Raw genomic sequence first — 20,530 nt, forward strand, 5'->3', positions numbered from 1 at the left:
GATCACCATAGGAGAGGGAGGAGGAAGAGGAGTGGGAGAATGGGTAGTGGGTATGAGGGTGGGTCTTTTGGGAAGAATCACTATATTCCTAAGGTTGTACTTATGAAATGCAAAAAAAAAAATTGATCCTCTATTATGGGCCAGGCACAGTGTCTGGAGCCCTGGATACAGAAATGGAAAGAGGGCGCCTGCCCAGCAGGACTTCCCTGTGTGAGAGGCACGGTCCTGAGACAGTGGCAGCGTGGTGGTGACACACTCAGAAGACACCAGGGATGCCTGGAGGCGAGTCTTTGTCACACTGCCTGGGACACCCACATTCCATGTCCAGTGCCTGGGTTCAAGTCCCGGCTCTGCCTCCAATTCTAGCTTCCTGCTAATGTCCACCCTGGGTAGCAGCAGGTGATGGCTCAAGTTCCTGGTTCTCTGTCGCCCATGTGGGAGACCTGGATTCAATTTCAGCCTTCTGGCTTCAGCCTGGGCCAACTCTTAACTTTTGTAGGCATTTGGGGAATGAACCAGTGCATGGAAGATCTGGCTCTGGCTCTCTGCCTTTCAAATATAAAAAAATAAAAATTATGTTTTTAAAATAGCAATTCCCTTAAAATATATTTTGAAAAAGAAAGAAGTAGCAATGCCTAAATCCATGCGGAGAGGGGGCTGATGAGGGGTCAGGTGGAGCTGCCTGGCAGCAGCACTGTGTGTCTGTGCAGGGTGTGGGGGCCAGGGTGGGGCAGGGTCACTGTGATAAGGAGGGAGCCACGGCAGGGACACAGGCATGCCCGGCCATGACATCCAGGGGTGCCTGCAAGTATTTCAGTATCACACGAGTACTGCAGGTGAAGGAGAGGTGGCAGGAGGGGGCTGGCCTAGGACTGGCTGATGGCCACCATAAGGAGGGGTTTGGATTTGATACTGTGTATGTTGAGGAGCTGGGAATGATTTTGAACAAGGAAGTAATTAAGATTTGCATTCATCCAACAAGTATTCGGTGCGTGCTTCCAGGGTGCCAGGCCCGGTGTCATACCGCAACTGCCTAGAATGTTCGTTGAGAGCTAGGAAAGCCTGGGGGCAGAAAACCCAGTGCCACACTTAATCCTCAGGGTCATCGATCTCACATGGGGCTCTGTAGACCTTACCCGTGGCCTCTAGCAGCAGTGCGAGGCGTGTGACGTATGCTAGTGCAGTAGCAGGGGCAGCTCACTCTGAGGGCCCTGGCGAAGCACTGAGACAGCAGGTGTAGGGGGCATGGAGGTGAGAGACGAGGGGATTGTGGAGGATGTGGGAGAAGAAGAGGCCCCCACGTACGTAGGGACCAGCTCCTTTCTCCCCAGGAATAAACCCGATCTCACAGGTTCTGATATATATACAATTTAGGAGCCACTTTAGGAAAAAGAAAGTAACAAAAGCAAAATTATGTGCAGGTCCTTGAAAGATCTGCCTCGTTTGCTTTCCTGTTTCTCCCAGTTGAAGGTTTCCATGTTGACTAGTTGTGTGCACTTCAGATGGAGCCATTCCATGCTTGTTAACCATCAAATGAAATCAGTGCTCAGTTGTAAGAATGCACGTTCCTAAAGACTGGATTAGAAATGAGTCCGCAGGGGCGGTTTTCATGTAGCAGTTAAGGCACCCATGCCCCATACCAAAATACCTGGGTTCGAGTCCTGGCTCTACCCCTGACTTCAGCTTCCTGCTAATGTGTACCCTCCCTGGGGCAGCAGGTGCTGGCTCAAGTAGTTGGGTCCCTGCCAACCACGTGGGAGACCTGGGTTGAGTTCCTAGCTCCCGCGTTCCTGGGATCTGCAGAATGAACCAGAGGATAGGAATTCTCTCTTTCTCTTTTATTTTTATTTATTTTTTAAAAATTTATTTATTTATTTGAAAGGCAGAGTTACAGAGAGGCAAGGGCAGAGAGAGAGAGACAGAGAGAAAGGTCTTCCACCCGCTGGTTCACTCCCCAGTTGGCCACAATGGCCAGAGCTGTGCCAATCCAAAGCCAGGAGCCAGGAGCTTCCTCCAGGTCTCCCATGTGGGTGCAAGGGCCCAAGGCCTTGGGCCATCTTCTACTGCTTTCCCAGGCCACAGCAGAGAGCTGGATCAGAAGTGGAGCAGCCGGGACTTGAACTGGCACCCATATGGGATGCTGGCACTGCAGGTGGTGGCCTTACCCACTATGCCACAGTGCCAGCTTCTCTCTCTCTCTTTTTAATAATGATAATAATTTGTCCCCAAAGGAAAAAGTTCTTCCATAGCAGCCCTGCCATTTGTCCATTATTTTCTGAAAAGCTTTCTTTTAGGGAATATGATTTTTTTGTCGATTTGTCTCTGTTGAAGGGTAAATTGTTTTGTTACTAATCACTTAAAATCTTGAGTCAAGGGAATAAGAAAAGATGCTCTCATCCCTGGCTGAAAAATGTTTCCCCTCCTATAACTTGTCAAACGTAATGTAAGGCTAAGGTAAGCCTAATTCTGCTCTCAGGCAATTGGAGTGAGTAGAGTCTTTTTTTTCCTTAAATAACAAACTGTTGAGTGAATTTGTGCTGACAAATCCATTTGTTGTTTTACTCCTACACTGCGGTGGACTCACAGGAACAGTAAATAAGATCGCTCTTGGTTCTCTGGAGGAGTCACCTGGCTATGCATATTTAAAAAAAAAAAAAAGACCCTTACCATGATGATGATGTTGCTGATTTACTCTGCCTTAAATTAGGAAGCCCAGTAGTTAAGGACCTGACATATTTGCTTGCCTACCTAGAGCCACACTAAACTAGAATCCTTTCCATTAGTGGGGCTCCATTAAATATTAAAGTGAAATGATAATGCTGGTAAATATTTAATAGGCTAATAATAAAAAATAGCAAACCTAAGCATGTGCAGAAATCCAGGCCACTTCTTATTGCGAAACTATGGAGCAATAGGAGACTCCACTGTGCAACATTTACTCTTTCTTCCTTTCTTTCTTTCTTTCTTCCTTTCTTTCGTTCGTTTGTTCGTTCGTTCTTTTTATTTGGCAGGTAGAGTTATAGACAGTGAGAGAGAGAGAGAGAGAGAGAGAGAAAGGTCTTCTTTCCGTTGGTTCATTCCCCTAATGGCTGCTACGGCCAGCGCTATGCCGATCTGAAGCCAGGAGCCAGGTGCTTCCTCCTGGTCTCCCATGCGGGTGCAGGGACCCAAGCACTTGGGCCATCCTCCACTGCCCTCCCGGGCCACAGTGAGAGCTGGACTGGAAGAGGAGCAACCGGGACTAGAACCTGGCACCTATATGGAATGCCAGCACTGCAGGTGGAGGATTAGCCAGGTGAGCCACGGTACCGGCCAACAATTCCTCTTTCGAGACCCCAACTACTTTGCACTTCTGCCTTGTAACTCAGAATATCGAGCAACGTTTTAGAAAGCTGTATCCTGTGGGTCGGCGTGATGTGTTTGAGTTCTGGGGGTGCAGAGCAAGCAAGATGAGAACAGTGTAATCAACCAGTGCCTCTCATGTTTGTCGCTGACCCCTGTAGGAGTGGCAGTCTCTCCTGAACTTTGCTCCCTGTCCTGCTGAGCCAGACTTGATTTTTTTTTTTTTTAATGGAATGTCTTGTTTGAGCCAGTCCTCACTCTACATCAGGGAAGAACTGTGCGGACGCTGTGTTACTAGTCACTGGGCAAGTGCTTCCCCACGAGACTTCTTCAGAGGATTTGAAGCCCTGCAGCTACGGTTAGAATCCCAGCCCCAGTTCTCACTGGTGTTGTGAGCTGGGTCCTCCCAGTTCTACCCTTTTGCCGCTGTTGAAAAATGGAATTTTGGCAATCGTAATTATCAGAACTTTTAGTGGCCACTGGTCTGAGCTGGGTTGAGTCAGGATGTTATGTGGGTGCTTGGGACTCCCAAAGCAGCAAAATAGTAGCAGCACATGTGTAAAAGTAGCGTCTGTCAAAAAAAAAAAAAAAAAAAGTAGTAACAGTTGCGCTCACAGGTACTGAGCTGGAGAAGGGAGGCCTTCAGCCAGGCCGAAGCTGGGAGTTCCTCCCGGGTTTCTGTGGGAGTCCAAGGGCCCAAGCACTTGGCCTTCACCAGGCATGATAGCAGGGAGCTAGATTGGAGTAGCCGGCACTCAACCCAGTGATCCTACAGGATGCCAGTGTTGCAGGTAGCAGCTTAACCCGCTGCGCCACAACGCCTGGCCCCTGCTTCAGTGTTTGTTTTTTTTTTTTTTTTTTTTAAATTTTTGACAGGCAGAGTGGACAGTGAGAGAGAAAGAGACAGAGAGAAAGGTCTTCCTTTTGCCGTTGGTTCACCCTCCAATGGCCGCCGCGGTAGCGCGCTGCAGCCGGCGCACCGCGCTGATCCGAAGCCAGGAGCCAGGTGCTTCTCCTGGTCTCCCGTGCGGGTGCAGGGCCCAAGTACTTGGGCCATCCTCCACTGCACTCCCTGGCCACAGCAGAGAGCTGGCCTGGAAGAGGGGCAACCGGGACAGGATCGGTGCCCCGACCGGGACTAGAACCCGGTGTGCCGGCGCTGCAAGGCGGAGGATTAGCCTAGTGAGCCGCGGCGCCCGCCCTGCTTCAGTGTTTTAACAATAGAAAAACCAGTTTTGGTTTGGGAAGAACACTTTTGGTCTCTGGTTCCTGGTCCAGAGACCTAAGCCCTTGGAATTTCCCGAGTGACGAGTGATAGGAGCAATTCTGTTGTTCATACAAGCCCGTCAATCACATCTGAGTTGATGCTAATGAGGTGACCCTTGCCGGGGTGGACAGGGCTAGAGTGGCTGGTGATTGAGTTCAGTCATCCAGAGGCCAGTGATTTCCTCAACCACGCTTGTGAAACAAAGCTGCTGTGGCAACTCTTAGGGCTCGAGAGCTCCTGAGCTGGAGGCACTCGGAGAGGCTGTGCTGGGCTGGGCTGGGCTGGACTGGGCTGGGCTGGGCTGGACTGGACTGGGCTGGACTGGCCTGGGCTGGGCTGGCCTGGCTGCAGGTCCAAAGGGAACCCCAGCAGCCCCAGCCCCGTGCCTGGTCTCTGCTTCTTCCACGGGGATGTTCCCGAGTTGGATCCTTTGCAATGATCCAGGAGTAGCATAGCAGTTGCTCGGTTCTGGGAGTTGTCTTAGCAAATTATTGAGCCCTAGGTCGGGCCAGGGGAGCCCCTGATTCATATTGGGTTGCTGAGAAGCACAGGTCAGTCTGGGGCTCACCACTGGTGCCAGAAGTGGGGAGCATCTTATGGGGCTGAGCTTTCAACTGTGGCCCCTGCACAGCTTCAGTGAGTGTGAAGGCGCAACTGAAACCTAGGACATCCCACTGGTGTCAGAATCACAGACTGACCTTGGGAAAGAGCACTTTGATTTTTTGGTTGTTGCTTTCAGAAAGACCCTGAGAAGCAGCTTAGACTAAAATAATTTTGAAATTGTGCTGTTGGCATGATGAGGCTTGTGAAGATAAAAAAGGAAAAAGAAGAAAATAAAAGTGTATCCGAAGAAATGATATTGTTTATTACACAGAGTGCCCTGAGGAGCCTTCTGCGTGGGTCTCTATCCTGTAAGACATAGCTGTGTATACAGATGGTCTTGGCACATGAGGATCATCCCACTGTTGGAGTGTCAGTGCCGTGAGAAAGGCCCCCCAAACTCAAAAGGAATCCTGACACTGAAGAAGGGAGAAGAAGGATCTAGCAAGAATGAAAGAGTTTATTCTGGCAGCGTCTATCCGAGGTTGCAGCCCGGGATGGATGGGCGGTCTGTATGAAGTCGCAGCAAGGGGCAACGCGCTGTACGTCTGCTAATCCATAGGAGCCAGGCGGAAGCCTGTGTTACAGCCTTCCTCCACTTGGCCTCAGGCCTCCTGCTGGCCTTTCTGAGCTTGTCAGAAACTTGTGCATCACTGAAACTCGATGGTGGCACTTGCAAGGCCGGCCGGTGTTCAGGTTCTTGTGAGAGAGGCAGAGGTCAGAATGAGGGCAGGAGGCTCAGGACGGTGTTACCGTGGTTTGCTGTCACTCTTCCTACAGGTGCTTTCTTTGCTCAGCAACTCCTTGAGCATGCATTGTTCAGGGTTAACTGCACGGCCACCTGTCCTTCCTAATGCCCAGACAGTGGTCCTCACTCACCTGCCTCGTGCGTGCCTAGCCGGTCTCTAGTGGATGACTTTTTGAGCTGTCCTCGTTGGTCAGAAGATTGCTGTGGACCACAAAACAGAACAACTGTGTGTTTATTCACTGATTCCTTCTCTCAGTTTATCCCGAACAGTATAAAACCGCCTCTAACCGTGTGTGTACAACGCAATGCAGTCAACTTGAGCAGGCTAGAGAACCGGGAGGGACGGGGCATCACTAACCCTGTGGCCCACAAGGGGGCGCAGGTGGGGCTCAAGGAACAGGCTCCCAGAGGCGGGATCCCGCGGGTCTGGTGGTGCTTGTTCAAGGTCATGCGTTTCACAGCCATGGACACAGCAGCCACTCAGGCTTCTGGTGCCTGTCTTCCCATCTTGCTCAGATGTCCTTCTGTGGCTAGTTGGTGCTGAAGAACTCACCCTGTCCTCCATTCCCACCTAATGTGTACCCCTCTCCTTATACCTGTGGGTACAGCAATGCATGTGTGTGTGTGTGTGTGTGTGTGGACTCTCCTCCGCTAGTCATAGTTTAAGTTTCCTATATTCAATTTTTGTTTTTTGTTTGGCAAATGCCCATATGGTTTCTAATGAAGGCACATAGCAAGCAAGCACTCGCCTCCCTGTTTTGCATGGCCCACAACCGGCTCACCCCCAATGCCTGTTTCCTAGGTGCTGCTTGTGGTGGAAAACCCTGTAGTCTTAATTCAGTAGTTACACAGCGTAAGGGAATGTGTAGCAGGTTCTCAGACCATTTGCACAGAGCTGCGCCTGTTAAATACAGCAGTCTCCCCTTGGCCTTTTCCTCCTAGGCTCCTTACTTCTCGGCTCTGTGTCTAAATACAAGTTCTGGGCACCCGGGTTTTGTAGGCTGCAGAGAGGTTGCCAGGAGCAGGGGCCGCCCTCAGCTCCCTGAGCCGTTTCTGTGTTTAGGGAAGACGCGGAATCATGGTGAACGATGTTTCTTTGTTAACTGGAAACTTTAATTCCATACAGTAAATGTATTTTCCTCTAATAACAGAATTCATGATTGCATTTAAACTCAGTTAGCCGAGTATTTAGCAAATAATGCTTTATACCGAAATGTGGACAAGGAGCAGGTGATTAGGATGAGTGCTGTGGTTCTGCGTGGGGTCTCGTATTTACAAACTAATTAGGGCCGGTAGTTGGGGGTGCTTGCAGACCGCTGCTGGGAATCCTGTTTGCGATCCTAATCCGGGGGCCTGCAGTTTATCGGAGTGGGAGCCGATGCTTAATCTGTCTTGCTGAGCTAGACTCAGCTTTTCAGACCTCTCCAATGTGGCTTTGAAATAGTGAATTCATCATCACTTGGAGAAAAGGAAATTGAACGAAGGGTGCCCGGTCGCTCCCATTCCTGAGGCCGCAGCGCCCCCGTGTGGTGATGCGTGCAGGGCGCCCCCACCTCCCATCCCTTGCCTGTGCGAGAGCTGTACTACCGATCACACCCACCAGAGGTCGCCTTCCTCGTGCCGTGGCTGCGTTGCAGTCTGGCCGGTGACCCTGACTTTTACCAAGGGTTCACTGTTCATCTGTGAGGATAAGGAACACAGGCGGCTCCCCTAGTTATGTACAGGCCTGTCACCAGTAGGTAACTCCACAGTCTTCCCCTAGGAGTGTGGCTTTGAAATGCTAAACTCTCCCTCCCTTGGGGAAAAAGGGAAGCGTGCAGGGTTCACTCCACCCAGGGGGCTCCCCGGCCTGTGGCCGCAGTGCCCTCCCGGTATATACTCTTGGAGGGTTAGGGCTTGAGCGGGATTTGCCTCCCCCAACTCACGCCCCTGTTTCAACTGTAAGTCTTAAAGACGAGGGCTGATGGAGTACTGATGGGGCTTTGTCGGCGAGGTGGGTCTGGGGGGAAGTCTTAGGGCACTGGGAGCGTGGCCTCAGGAGGGCGGTCTCGCAAGAGGGTTAGATATTTGTGAGCGGTGATGAGCCTAGTTTGTCTCTCTGCTTCCTGGCTTAGCTCTGTGAGGGTTCCTACACAGCTATTCCACCATGGCCAGCACGCATCACATGCCAGGCTAAAGGGGCAGCCCAATCCTGAACTGAGGCTCCAAAGGGTCAGACAAAAGAAACCTTTTCCTCCGCAAGCAGCTCCTGTGGGGTATTCTAGTGAAAGTAGTGAAAGCTGACTGATGCCTGGAGTTGAGAACATGCCATCCAGGCACATTGACTGTTCCTCACGGTTTACAACTCCAGGCTCAATTCGATATGTGAGCGCCCAGTTATAGTCATGTCTTTTGGCTTCAACTCATTATGAAGGCTCCCATGTCACATAAACTTTATTAAATGCATTTTCATGCATTTCTCCTGCTGATCCGTCTTATGTCTGTTCAAGTCTCAGGGCTGGATGAAAATCCTGTGGAGGTATATAACCCAGATAACCTCCATGCATGTGTGTGCCTGTATGTATGGGAGAATGCCTACATATGAAAGCACACGATTCAGGTATAGATACCCTCTGTGATTTTCACGCCTGTGTGCAGTTGGCCTTACCTCTCTGTGAGTTGTGCATCTGCACAGTTCAGAGAGGATCGAAAGTGTTAAAAAGGAAAGAAAGAAAGAAAGTGTCCGTTCGGAACATAGGCAGGGTTTCCCCATTGTAACTCTTCTCTGAACAATACGAAATATAAGTTTTGTGTGGAGCACTTCCGGTGTGCCAGGTGCTGTGAGCAGTCTGGCTGTGAGGACTGTGTGGGTTCTGTGTGAGCACCAGGCCATCTGATAGGAGGGCCTTTGAGCCTCCTTGGACTTTGGTCTCCACAAGGGGTTCTGGAAGGTCCTGCAGGCTGAGGGACAATAACTTCTATATTTGTGTGTGTGTGTGTGGTGGAGATTGTACAAATGGTTAAAAGTTTGTGGTTTGTGGGAGACCTGGATGAAGCTCCTGGCTTCGGCCCGGCTGTTGTGGCCATTTGGGAAGTGAACCAGATAGAAGATCTCGCTGTCTCTCCTGCTCTCTCTCTCTCTCTCTCTCTTTCTCTAACTCTGCCTTCCAAGTAAATAAAGAGTAAACAAATAATAATAAAAAAAGGTAGTTAACAGTCCTGCCTTCACAATCAGAAATATTTCAAACTTGGATGCTCTACATCTGTTCAGTGTGATGCTGAGACAACTGTATGATCTCTCTAGCTCTCCATTTCTTTTCTTTTCTTTTTTTTTTTCTCACTTTATTTGGAAGACAGAGCTAGAGAGCAGGGGAGGGAGGGAGGGAGAGAGAGAGAGAGAGAGAGAGATAAAGAAAGGGAAAGAGAACGAGCAATGTATCTTCCATTTGCCGGTTCCCTCCCTAAATACCTCTAACAGCCAGGGCTGGGCCAGGCTGAAGCCAGGAGCCCAGAACTCAGCCAGGGTCTCCGTGGCGGGTAGCAGGGACCCAGGTCCTCAAGCCATCATGTGCTGCCTCTCAGGGCGCAGATGAACAGGAGACTGGAATCAGTGTGGAACCAGGACCCAAACCCAGCACTTGGATTTGTGATGTGGGCATCTCGAGTGACATCTTAGCCACTGCACCCTCATATCTTAGGGTGAAGTGAGGATTGTAATAATACCTCCCTCCAAGCTGTAAGGTTGATTGAAGCCCTAAGGCAAACACCAGCAGTGCCGCTGTTAGAGGGTGGGAGGGCAGAGTGGGTAGTGACTCCAGAATGCCAGGCCCCATCGGCAGGTGCTCTCCATGGAGGTGGAAGTGATGTGTGTGAATCAAACTGACTTTCCTGGGGTGATGTCTCCGTGTGTTTTCTGTTACTCTAACTGGATACTTTACAAAGAATAAAGGTACAGTCAGCTCATGGGTCTGGACATCCAAGATAGAGCGAAGCCTCTGGTGAAGATCTTCAGGCTCTGGGGACAGTGCAGAGTCCCAGGCAGAGGGATCGTCACATGGCAAGAGGGCCGGATGCAGCAGGCAGAGCAAGTGTGCCTGAGGAGCTCGCCCTTCTGTTTTCTTTCTTTTGTAAAGATTCATTTATTTATTTGAAAGACTTACAGAGAGAGGGAGAGAGAAAGGGAGGGAGAGAAAGAGAGGGAGAGAACGAATGAGCTTCCGTCCGTCTGCTGGTTCACTCCCTAAGTAGCCGCAACAGCCAGGCCAGAGACAGGCTGAAGCCAGGAGCTGTATCTGAGTGTCCCACATGGGCGCAGGGGCCCAAGCACTCGGGCCATCTTCTGCTGCTTTTCCTAGGCACATGAGTAGTGAGCTGGATTGGAAGCGGAGCAGCCCGGACGTGAACGAGCTCATATAAGATGCAGGCGTCCCAGGTGGCAGCTTTAGCCGCCATGCCACAGCGCTGGCCTAAGAGCTCACTTTTCTTTTCTTTTTGATCTTTTTTTTAATTAGTAAATATAAATTTCCAAAGTACAGTTTATGGATTACAATGGCTCCCCCCCCCATAATTTCCCTCCCACTCGCACCCCTCCCATCTCCCACTCCCTCTCCCATTCCGTTCACATCAAGATTCATTTTCAATTATCTTTATGTACAGAAGATCGATTTAGTATATATTAAGTAAATATTTCATCAGTTTGCACCCACACAGAAACAAAAAGTGTAAAATACTGTTTCAGTACTAGTTATAGCATTACTTCACATTGGACAACACATTAAGGACAGATCCCACATGAGAAGTAAGTACACAGTGACTCCTGTTGTTGACTTAACAATTTGACACTCTTGTTTATGGCATCAGTAATCTCCTCAGGCTCTAGTCATGAGTTGCCAAGGCTATGGAAGCCTTTTGAGTTCGCCAACTTCGATCTTATTCTGACAGGGTCATAGTCAAAGTGGAAGTTCTCTCCTCCCTTCAGAGAAAGGTACCTCCTCCTTTGATGGCCCTGTTCTTTCCACTGGGATTTCACTCGCAGAGATCTTTCATTTAGGTTTTCTTCTTTTTTTTTTTTTTCCAGAGTGTCTTGGCTTTCCATGCCTGAAATACTCTCATGGAAGAGCTCACTTTTCTAACAAATCCGGTGCCCCGTGGCCTGTTCCTTCTTTAATTGATTAGTCCCTGAATGGATTACTGCATTCACAAAAAAGGGGCCTCATCACCCAGGCCCCTTCAAAGGGTTCATCTCCAGCCATCATTACAACGTGAACTTGGGACCAAGTTTCTAACACGTGAATTCTAGGGGACAAGTTCAAACAGCAGCAGTGACAGGCCATTCAGCAGAGAGCTTCCCAGTGTTAACTTGGCTTCCACTGTAGCTGGCTTACAAAGAACACGCGGGCTTGTCTTGCAACCTGTATGTCTCCCATGGTGTCGATAACTCAGTCTTGTGGTTGACTATGATAATTGTGACAAGCCGCACCCTAGAGAGGGTCCCTCTTGCTGGGCTGACAACAAGGGCTCTGAGACAGTGAGTGACGAGGTGGACCATGACCCACCCACGTGCTGCCTCCCTTTGAGAGACTGTTCTTGGAGTCTTATGTTGCTTTCTTCTAATTTCCTAAGAGTACCAAAGAACACACTGACTTAAAGACTAAGGTGGTCTTGCTTTAAAAGATAACTTTCCCTTTTCTCCTAGGATACCTGGGATGAACTCCTCATTGGTGGGGTAGAACTGAAAAAGGTGTTGGCTTGCCCCAGGTAAGGATTCTCAGTGGATCTGACCTCTGGGGGTGGCAGACCTGATCCTTCTTAACCATTGCCTAACCCTTGGTTCTTTCCTGACAGGTGCATTTTGACCACCGTGGACCCAGATACAGGAGTCATAGACAGGAAGGAGCCCCTGGAAACACTGAAGAGGTAGAAGCCAATGTGTCCAGTGTGTGTATAACGTTACCCCCCTCTGAGGTCCACTTAAGGGTTAGGTGTTGTGTATGCTGTGAGGTGCACCTGAGCATCTTCCACTCTGCCTTTTGCTTGATTTGTGTCTTTGATTAATGTAAATGAGGCCCTGCTACTTTCTCTCTTTTTTCTGAATGGATTGCTAATGTTTTTGATATTTAATTAGATGTACTCCATTTAAAAATTTTAGTATCTCTAATATCAATTTTTAATAATACTTACATATATAGTTCTACATCAAGACCTCATATGCTTTATGTTTATTACTACTCAGATTCCTTTATTAGAATCAACATCAAGAATATGAGAATAATTGAAATTGTATCACGAAATATTAGAAAGTAATGGAATGTAGCAAATTGTTGGGGTTTGTGTATCCAGGAGCTGCTTTTATGCCAGGATTTTTCTTTTGAAATGTTTTGTTATTTGAAGAAGTTGGGCTCAATGAAGTTCTCAGTGGAGAGTGTGTTTTTTGGCCTACATGAACACCTTTTGGAGCTGTATTCTAATTTGTTTCCCTTTCCTCTGCTTTGATGTTTGCTTCCAATGGGTTTAAGTTATTTCATGAAACCTCCAGATTTACAATTCTGTTTTGCTTTTGTGTTTTCATTTTTTAGGTGTGGTGAAAAAAAAATTAACTTGAGCAGTTGTCTGGACCCAACTGCTAATTGCATCCCTGCCTTAATTTTTGTTTAGCAACAGGTCTCAGCTTTGGGCTTAAGAACTTAGAAGGAATTGAGAGCAGTGCTTCAATGCATTCAGTTCTCCAAAGGGCTCGAGAGTGTTCGGGGTAGTTCCATTTTGAGATTTCAAGAGCATTTGTTTCAATGAATTGCAAAGTTGGAGGTACTCATGGGAATAATTTATTTTATATTTATAAACACAAATTTTCTCTCTTCGGCCTCAAACTGAAGCAATGAAAAATTTGCTTAGATTCTCAGGATATTTAAAAAAAAGCAGGATTATTTTCAGCTTCAGTGATTGTTTCCAAGCTTGTCTGTGAACATTTTAGAAAAGGCTTGGGAGAATGGGATGGAATGGGAGAATGGAACTTGGCGATGGAGGCTTGTCTTTTATTGAGAGCACCTAGACTGTGCTTTTCTGCGACTGATAATGAAGTTTTGCTTCTTCCAGCTACCGCCTGTGTGATCCTTCTGAGCATCACATATACAAGTCATCCCCACTTTTTGGAATGTATTATTCAGTGGACAAAATAGGAAGCCTGAGAGTTGGTGACCCTGTGTATCGGCTGGTGTAGTAACAGAGCTCCCTGGGGATGAGGCACAAGGTCAGCTTTGCGTCAGACACAGTGTCTTGAAGCCACTGTGTGTGTGTGTGTGTGTTACATCATGCTGCTTTAATTCTTGGGAGGATGAACAATGTTTCTATTTCAATCTTTCAAGCTGGAAAATGCATTTTGTTTTTATTCCCCTCGGTAATCTTCGACCCAGCCTTCTCTGTCCTTTCCCATTCAATTATAAAATGCTGATGGAGGAGCCCCAACAGAAAGACAGGTATCTGTTCCCAGCTCATTAGGAATATCATTTAGGAATAAGGAAATGAAGGTAAGTCCCCAGAGATAGGTATTTTATTTATTTTTGTCTTGGGTAGAAACAGGAAGGGGAAATGTTTAAATTATTCCAATCAACTTGGGGAAATCCTAAAATGAAATGCTTTCAATCAGATGTCTTTTTCAAATGTAATTTAACTTTGAAAAAAGCAAGGTGGCTAGATCCTGAATCATGAGGTAGAAAATAACATTTTCATATTAATTCATTGGGCCAAATAAATCCCTGACTCCTAGAGACATGTGGTTCCCTCCCAAGTTACAGGAATGAGAAAGTCAGTTGGAAGACTTCAAGTTGAAATTTTTAAATAATTTCTCATAAAATTCATGAGCCAGCTCCTAAAATCACCTCACCTCCAAAACTCTTGGTCATCCCTTTAATTCTGGCTTAACTTTGGCACCTGTGGTTACCAGCAATAGCCTTGACACCTCCAAACCTGATAATCCAAGTAGTTCAGTCAAGACCTAGTGTTTACTCAACTAGGGCTTGTGATCTTAGCATCTTCCTGGCTTTGCTGAGTAACTTAACCACCAAGTCTCAGAGTCCTTACCTGCAGGGTGGAATACTGCTAGTTCTCGCCAAAACCATCAATAAAGGTTATTTTGCATACTAGTTCATAGCAAGTTGCAGCGTCACAACTGAAACACAGAACGTGCTCAGTAGACATTAGCTAGGGATCTACCATCATCATTGGCTCATGGCCCAGTCTTAGATGCCACGGTGTGGATAAAGAAAAGGCTTTTCTCTCAGAGTGAGCAAAAGGGAAACAAACTTCTATTTGCTACTTCTTATGACCAGGCATTTACGTGACCACATCTCATCAGTTCTAAGATGCCCATTTTAAAATTTCTGAAATCAGACATCTTGGTATAACATTCTGGATGCCTTTTCAAAAAAGTCTTAGTGATGCAAAAAAATAATGATACATCTTAGAATTGGTGTATCTTGGATTTGATGCACAAACACACACACACAAACTAGAGAGAAACTGAAATTCTAAGCACCTGCCCTTTCTTTCTTTCTTTCTTTCTTTTTTTTTTTTTTTTTTTGACAGGCAGAGTGGATAGTGAGAGAGAGACAGAGAGAAAGGTCTTCCTTTTTTTTGCCGTTGGTTCACCCTCCAATGGCCGCTACGGCCGGTGCATCGTGCTATCCGAAGCCAGGAGCCAGGCACTTCTCCTGGTCTCCCATGGGGTGCAGGGCCCAAGCACTTGGGCCATCCTCCACTGCACTCCCGGGCCATAGCAGAGAGCTGGCCTGGAAGAGGGGCAACCAGGATAGAATCCGGCGCCCCAACCGGGACTAGAACCCAGTGTGCTGGCGCCGCAAGGTGGAGGATTAGCCTGATAAGCCACAGCGCTGGCAGCACCTGCCCTTTTTAAAAGCCGCTAGCTGGACCCCAACCCTAGTGAAATTGACCTGGGATCCTGCTGTTCCAGTCACTGCTGGCTGGAGTGGATCAGAGTCTGAGTCAAGACCTTTCATGTGGTGTCTGCATCTGAGGGAACTCAGTGGCCTCTGAGACACTTTACAATTAGGGGTCCTCCGTATCACTTGGTCACAGACCCACCCATTCAGATTCTGTTTTGCAATGGATGAAGGCACGGAGTCACTCAGACTCAAACAATTTCCCAGGAGAGACAGATGAAATAGCCTAAGCTAATTTGTTATAATTTATAATTCTCCTAGAGTCTCCGTGAGATGATAATAGGCGTGTCAGGAGAAGAAACACAGACTCAGATGGGTCAACCAACCTAGGACTGTGGAGCTGATAAGAGGTAGAGTTAGGAGGCCACTTTTTTTTTTTTTTTAAGTCTTTTGCCATCCATTTATATGTGTACAGAAATAGCTACCACAAAGGCACAAGGACAGTGTTCTATGGGTTCAGAGGAGAAAGACATTCCTTCTGGAGGGGGTGGAGCCCGAACTTGCTGAGGAAGGCAGGCCAGGAGAGAGGTCCACATGTCTGATGTGATGGAAGCTCCTAGAGGTTCAGTCTTGGTAGGGACCTAGGGGGATCCTGAGGCAAGGTGAGGGCACGAGAGGATGGAGAGGAGGGGTGAAGCAAGGCAGTCTGCAGGTAAAGCTTGTGGTGGAGCTTGTTCAAATACAAGTCATGATTAAAGCTGTGCTTTTAGAAGATGCTCCTGAGAGCCTTGTGAGGGGTGGGCTGGAGGGAGCCAGAGGAGAGGCTGAAAGGCCAGCAAGGGCCACAGCTTGTAGGGTGGAAGTTCCAGGGTTGGAGAGGGAGGTGTGCAATGCCTGGGGGCCAGCATGATGTAGATGTGGTTTGCCATTTGGCCCGAGGCTCCCTCTGTGTTATTATCCACTCCTCCCTGCTACACACCCTGGGCTTCTCAGCTTCCCTGCTCTGAACATCGTTCTCCACGCATTGCAGACTTCTACCTGGTGAACTCCAGAGAAGCCTGCCTTGCCACCTACCCTCAGCAGCATGGAGAGGCTCCCTCCTCTCTGTACTTCTGTAGGGGCTTTAAAAGGAACAGCAAAGTTGCACATCTGTTTTCAGTGTGAGCCCACTCTGGTTTCTGTGTGCTGGGGGCCTCCTTTAAATGAGGAATTACTTTAAAGCCTTAAAAAAAAAAGCAGTTAATATTCATGCCGAGGTCACTGGGATTATTTATTCATTTAAAAATTTCAATATACAGATGTTTATGTGTTTCATTATAAATGCAACACATGGTCACCATGGCAAATTTAGAAGGTAGTAGAAAAGTGGAGGAAAGAAAGAAATCATACATTGTCACTGTTTATACATTTTATTCTGGCTGGGGTTTTTTGTTTAAGAAGCAGGGATCTGGATGATGTATGAAGGGTCTTCAAAAGTTCGTGGGAAATGCATATTATGAAAAAACTATGCAATGATTTCAAATTTTTTGCACAGAAATAAACTTGTCTTTTAATTCATTTTTCCATAAACTTTCAAAAGCACTCTCAAATATCTGTAGATGTGTATGATATCTAGATCTGTTATATGTATGTGTGTGAGTGTGTGTATGTACATTTCTGTGCACTTCTATAGCTCTCCAATCTCCATAGCTTGCCAGCACCATTTTTGATGGTGTCATAATATTACAGCATATCAACGTATGCACTTTTAAAGATCATTTTCCCAGTATTTGACACTTTGACTACATTGAATTTTGTTATAAATAGTATATAGCTTTGTAAGCACAGCTCTTTAAAATTGAGGATTTTTCTGTAAGTTAGATTCCTAACAGTGGAAATATGGAGCCACGGGGAGTAGACGTATGTTTTAGCCTCTTCGCCAGCTATATTCACAAGGGTAGCTCCCCTCTGCCCTCCCATGTGTTGTGCAAAGAAAGAGCCCTAACCCAAGGCCCTTGCCTGAACTCTGTCTTTACAGGTGGCTTTTTTCTATTAAGGCCATTTGGGATAGAACATGGTTTATATTGCCTGTATTTTAATCTCAATAAGTGACTATGGGTTCTTGAGTTATTTATGACCAATGGGATAAATAACCAAATAATGAGATGCTTATTATTTATTCAGGTTTCAGCATCCAGGAAGCATTGATCAGGATTTTAACAGCAACAGCAGCAACAATACCTCAGCAACCCCTGCTGGCCAGCCTTTGACCACCTTCTCCCTGGAAGTGAATCTGTATGCTTGGAGTTAACGCAAGAAAAGTTATCAGGGATGTTTTGGGAATATGAAGGTATATACATTTTAGGGAATGAAGGTTTTTAAAATAAATGACATTGTCTACAAAATTATTTTAAATGTTACGATCCCTGACTTTCATATTGATGAACAAAGAAAGCTTGAAGAATCTGCTGTAGAAATTTTTTCAAATGTATACATTTTATTACTTGGTATCCTGTTTTAGGAGAAATGGAAAACAATAGGTGATTGTTTCCTCATGTGCCTTACTCATAAATGTCTGTTAGCTGCTTTCAAATGGCTTTCACACATGTTCTTGAGCCTGCACCAGTATGCCATCAGGGTGGTACACTTGAGTAGAGAAATCATTTTAGATCTTGCCTTTATATTTGATTATGCCTTTATGAAGCCATTTAAAATTAATTTGTGTTTAACTGCCAGATGCACCACCTGGAATTCCAACAAGATCAAGAAGAAATGGAATTTTTTTAAAAAGAGAATGACATTTTGAGAATAAAACTGAGAGGAAGAAAGTACAAACATTTTTAGATGTAAATAATTTTTGTAATGAAAACAGATGAACTATCTTAATATGATAAGCGAAAATTCTCACTGAATTAACACATAAATGAATTAACTCACTTGGAATTCTTGTGGTTTCTGCATTAACAATAAATGTGAATCTCGGTCCCATGTTTTTCTCTGGTATTTATTATGAGTCTGTTTCCAGGGTTTTGTTTGGTTTATTCGAGAACATGCGTCACTGTCAACCATTTTTTCCTGACTGTTTCTGATCGCCTTCAGGAATGCAGCCCAACTCCACAGGCACTGCCTGCTGTAGCGTGGGGGTGGAAGCTGGGGGAGCATCATGAACTGCAGGCTCACAGGTGGCAGGTCTGAGGCGCATGGCCAGTGGCTGTCCAGAGACTTCTTACTGGTCAGTGAGCAGTTGCTCTTCCCCCTTTCTCCATTTTTCCTTTGCTGGGACTGAATTTAACCTCAGTTTCCCTGTGTTTTACCCTGTGATATAAAACTGCCGGGTGAGCTATATCCCCAGGTATGTTTTGCAAGTGATGGCACTGAAAATTCATGCTAACTTTAGCATCGACTATTGAAATAGGCCAGGACCAGTGCTGTGGTATAGTAGGCTAAGCCCCTGCCTTTGGCATTCATATGGGCACCAGTTCATGTTATGGCTGCCCCTCTTCCAATCCAACTCTCTGCTAATGGCCTGGGCAAGCAGCGGATGATAGCCCAAGTGCTTGGGCCCCTGTGCCCATGTGGGAGATGCAGAAGAAGCTCCTGACTCCCGGCTTTGGATTGGCCCAGCTCTGGCCATTTTGTGGCCATTTAGGGAGTGAACCTAATGGAAGACCATTATCTCTCTGCCTCTCTCTGTCTGTAACGCTACCTCTCAAATAAATAAATCACTCTAAAAAAAAGAGAAATAGTCTATTTTTTCCTTTCCAGTGTCAGAGTGAAATTAGGGAGGGGGATAAACAAACACACACATGGTGCTTCCTAGGGGTCTTTCTGGAGAAGGTGGAGATCAAGTCCTGGGTCACGCTGACAGGTGCCACTCGGCACGCTGCTCCCAGTGGTGCACACTGCTAAGCCCCTTCTCCCTCATCTGGTTCTGGAAGAGGCGCTATCACCGAGGGCTTCCCCCAGTTGGAGCAGCAGGCACCCTGATGTACTCAGAACATAATTTCTGGATTTCACAGGAGTTGGGAGAGGGTAAGGGTGGCCTGGGTCTGGAAGAGAAGATTAGAACAGGTAGAATCTGTGCAGGCCTAGACACTGATGGTGAGGAACAACATTCCAGAAAGACAAATCCTGCTTGAGACCCTAAAGGCCTTGAAGGGGGTTGCCAGCTGGGTAAGAGCATTCGTCTCCTTTGGGGACCTGTCCTCTGGTTGGAGACACTGTCCATCTGGGTGGACAATTCTGGCCAGTATTGAGACTCACACTTGTGGCCCCCAGGGCCCCGGATGAGTTGCACCCAACGGACTCTCTTGACTAAACTGTAGGCAGGCTCCTCTGTGCAGCTTCTCTTCTTTAAATATTTATTTTATTGATTTGAAATGTAAAGTGGCAGAGAGAGAGAGGGAGAGACAGAGAAAGAGATCTTCCATCTGCTGGTTCATGCTTCAAATGGCTGCAATGGCCAGGGCTGAACCAACAGAAAGCCAGGAGCTAGGAATTCCTTGTGTGTCTCCCCATGGGCTGCAGGGGACCAAATACTTGGCCTATGCTCCTTTGCTTTCCCAGGTACACCAGCAGGTAGTTGGGTCAGAAGCAGAGCATCTGGGACTCCAACCTGTGCTCTGATATGGGATGTGGTAGCTTAACCTGCTGCTCTGCAAAGGCTGGCTTGGTGAGCCTCCTGTTGAGGAAGCCTGGAGGTTGGTCCCACTGCCCCAACCCCCAACCCTGATGGGCCTGCAGAGCCTTGTTGCAGCAAGAATCTTGCTAAGGTCAGTTGATCCCTCATCACCATTGATGGCAGCTCAAGTTCCGCCTCTCGGCTTCAGTGTGTAAGCGCGTGGCCTGCCATCAGCAAACATCTTGTGAAGTGTGGCAAGGATCCTGCTGTCCGTCACATGTCTTGGTGAATATCCACCACTGAGCCCCTCACTCTGCTTCTTGTTCATAAGCCCCCGCTGTCTTTGCTGTATTCGGAGTCGAGCCCCGTTTCTCTCCCCTACTGTAATACCCCGATTGCAACAGTCTTGAATAAAGCTTTCCTTGTGTTTGCACAGCATGAGAATAATCTTTTCTTTAACAGTCTGACTCCTACACAACCCTCACTGTAGCGGCTGGCCCTGTTTGACATATGACCTGACTTCGAAGTGTCGAGTGACTGCAGGGCCTGACCACACTCCCTCTGCCCCAAAGCAGCCCAGGGAACTTGGGCCCACCCAGGGCCCCTCCGACACAGCTTCCGCAGAGGAGCGGACCACGTCGGGATCCCGCAGGGGGCGCTCCCTGTCCGTCGGGCGAGGTCCGGGTCGAATTCCTCCGCCTTTGGATCCCCACTGCCAGGAAGGACCCTAGGCCCTGAGCAGTTCGGGGCAGCGCGGGCGAGGACCTCCGAACACGCTGTGTGGGTCAGGCTGTGCCAACCCGCTACCCGACTCTCCACAAGAGACGCAGCTGGCTGTCCGCTGCCTGATCTCTAATTTCAGAGTCACATTTTGTTTATTCTGGGTCAAGTAAACCATCCCACAAACAAAAATGAGCAGTCACTTCGCCAAGCAGTTGCAGGCGGCGGCAGGCGGGGGAGGCCGGCGCCACCCGCGAGGAAGCCAGCAATACCGCCAACCGCCAGGAGAAGGGCGCACCGCTCCCACTGGCCCGGAAGGGGTTCAGGTGCTGGCTGCCCTTTGGGCTCGGGGCAGAGGCCAAGCGTCCTCGCGAGCGCGG

General features: G+C 47.7%; 1 protein-coding gene across 1 annotated transcript in view; it reads left to right on the forward strand.

Moving 5' to 3' along the window:
- MTARC2 (mitochondrial amidoxime reducing component 2) overlaps positions 1–17,797 on the forward strand; it is a 30,611-nt gene extending 12,814 nt beyond the window's left edge. Inside the window, exons 5-8 of the mRNA XM_062210379.1 lie at positions 11,632–11,693; positions 11,781–11,852; positions 13,029–13,182; positions 16,994–17,797. Coding sequence (XP_062066363.1) covers positions 11,632–11,693; positions 11,781–11,852; positions 13,029–13,152 — 258 coding nt within the window. The 3' untranslated portion in view covers positions 13,153–13,182; positions 16,994–17,797. The remainder of the gene's footprint in view (positions 1–11,631; positions 11,694–11,780; positions 11,853–13,028; positions 13,183–16,993) is intronic.
- Positions 17,798–20,530: the final 2,733 nt, after the last annotated feature.

Source organism: Lepus europaeus, chromosome 14, assembly GCF_033115175.1.
Source record: "Lepus europaeus isolate LE1 chromosome 14, mLepTim1.pri, whole genome shotgun sequence".
NCBI classification, from domain to species: Eukaryota; Metazoa; Chordata; class Mammalia; order Lagomorpha; family Leporidae; genus Lepus; species Lepus europaeus.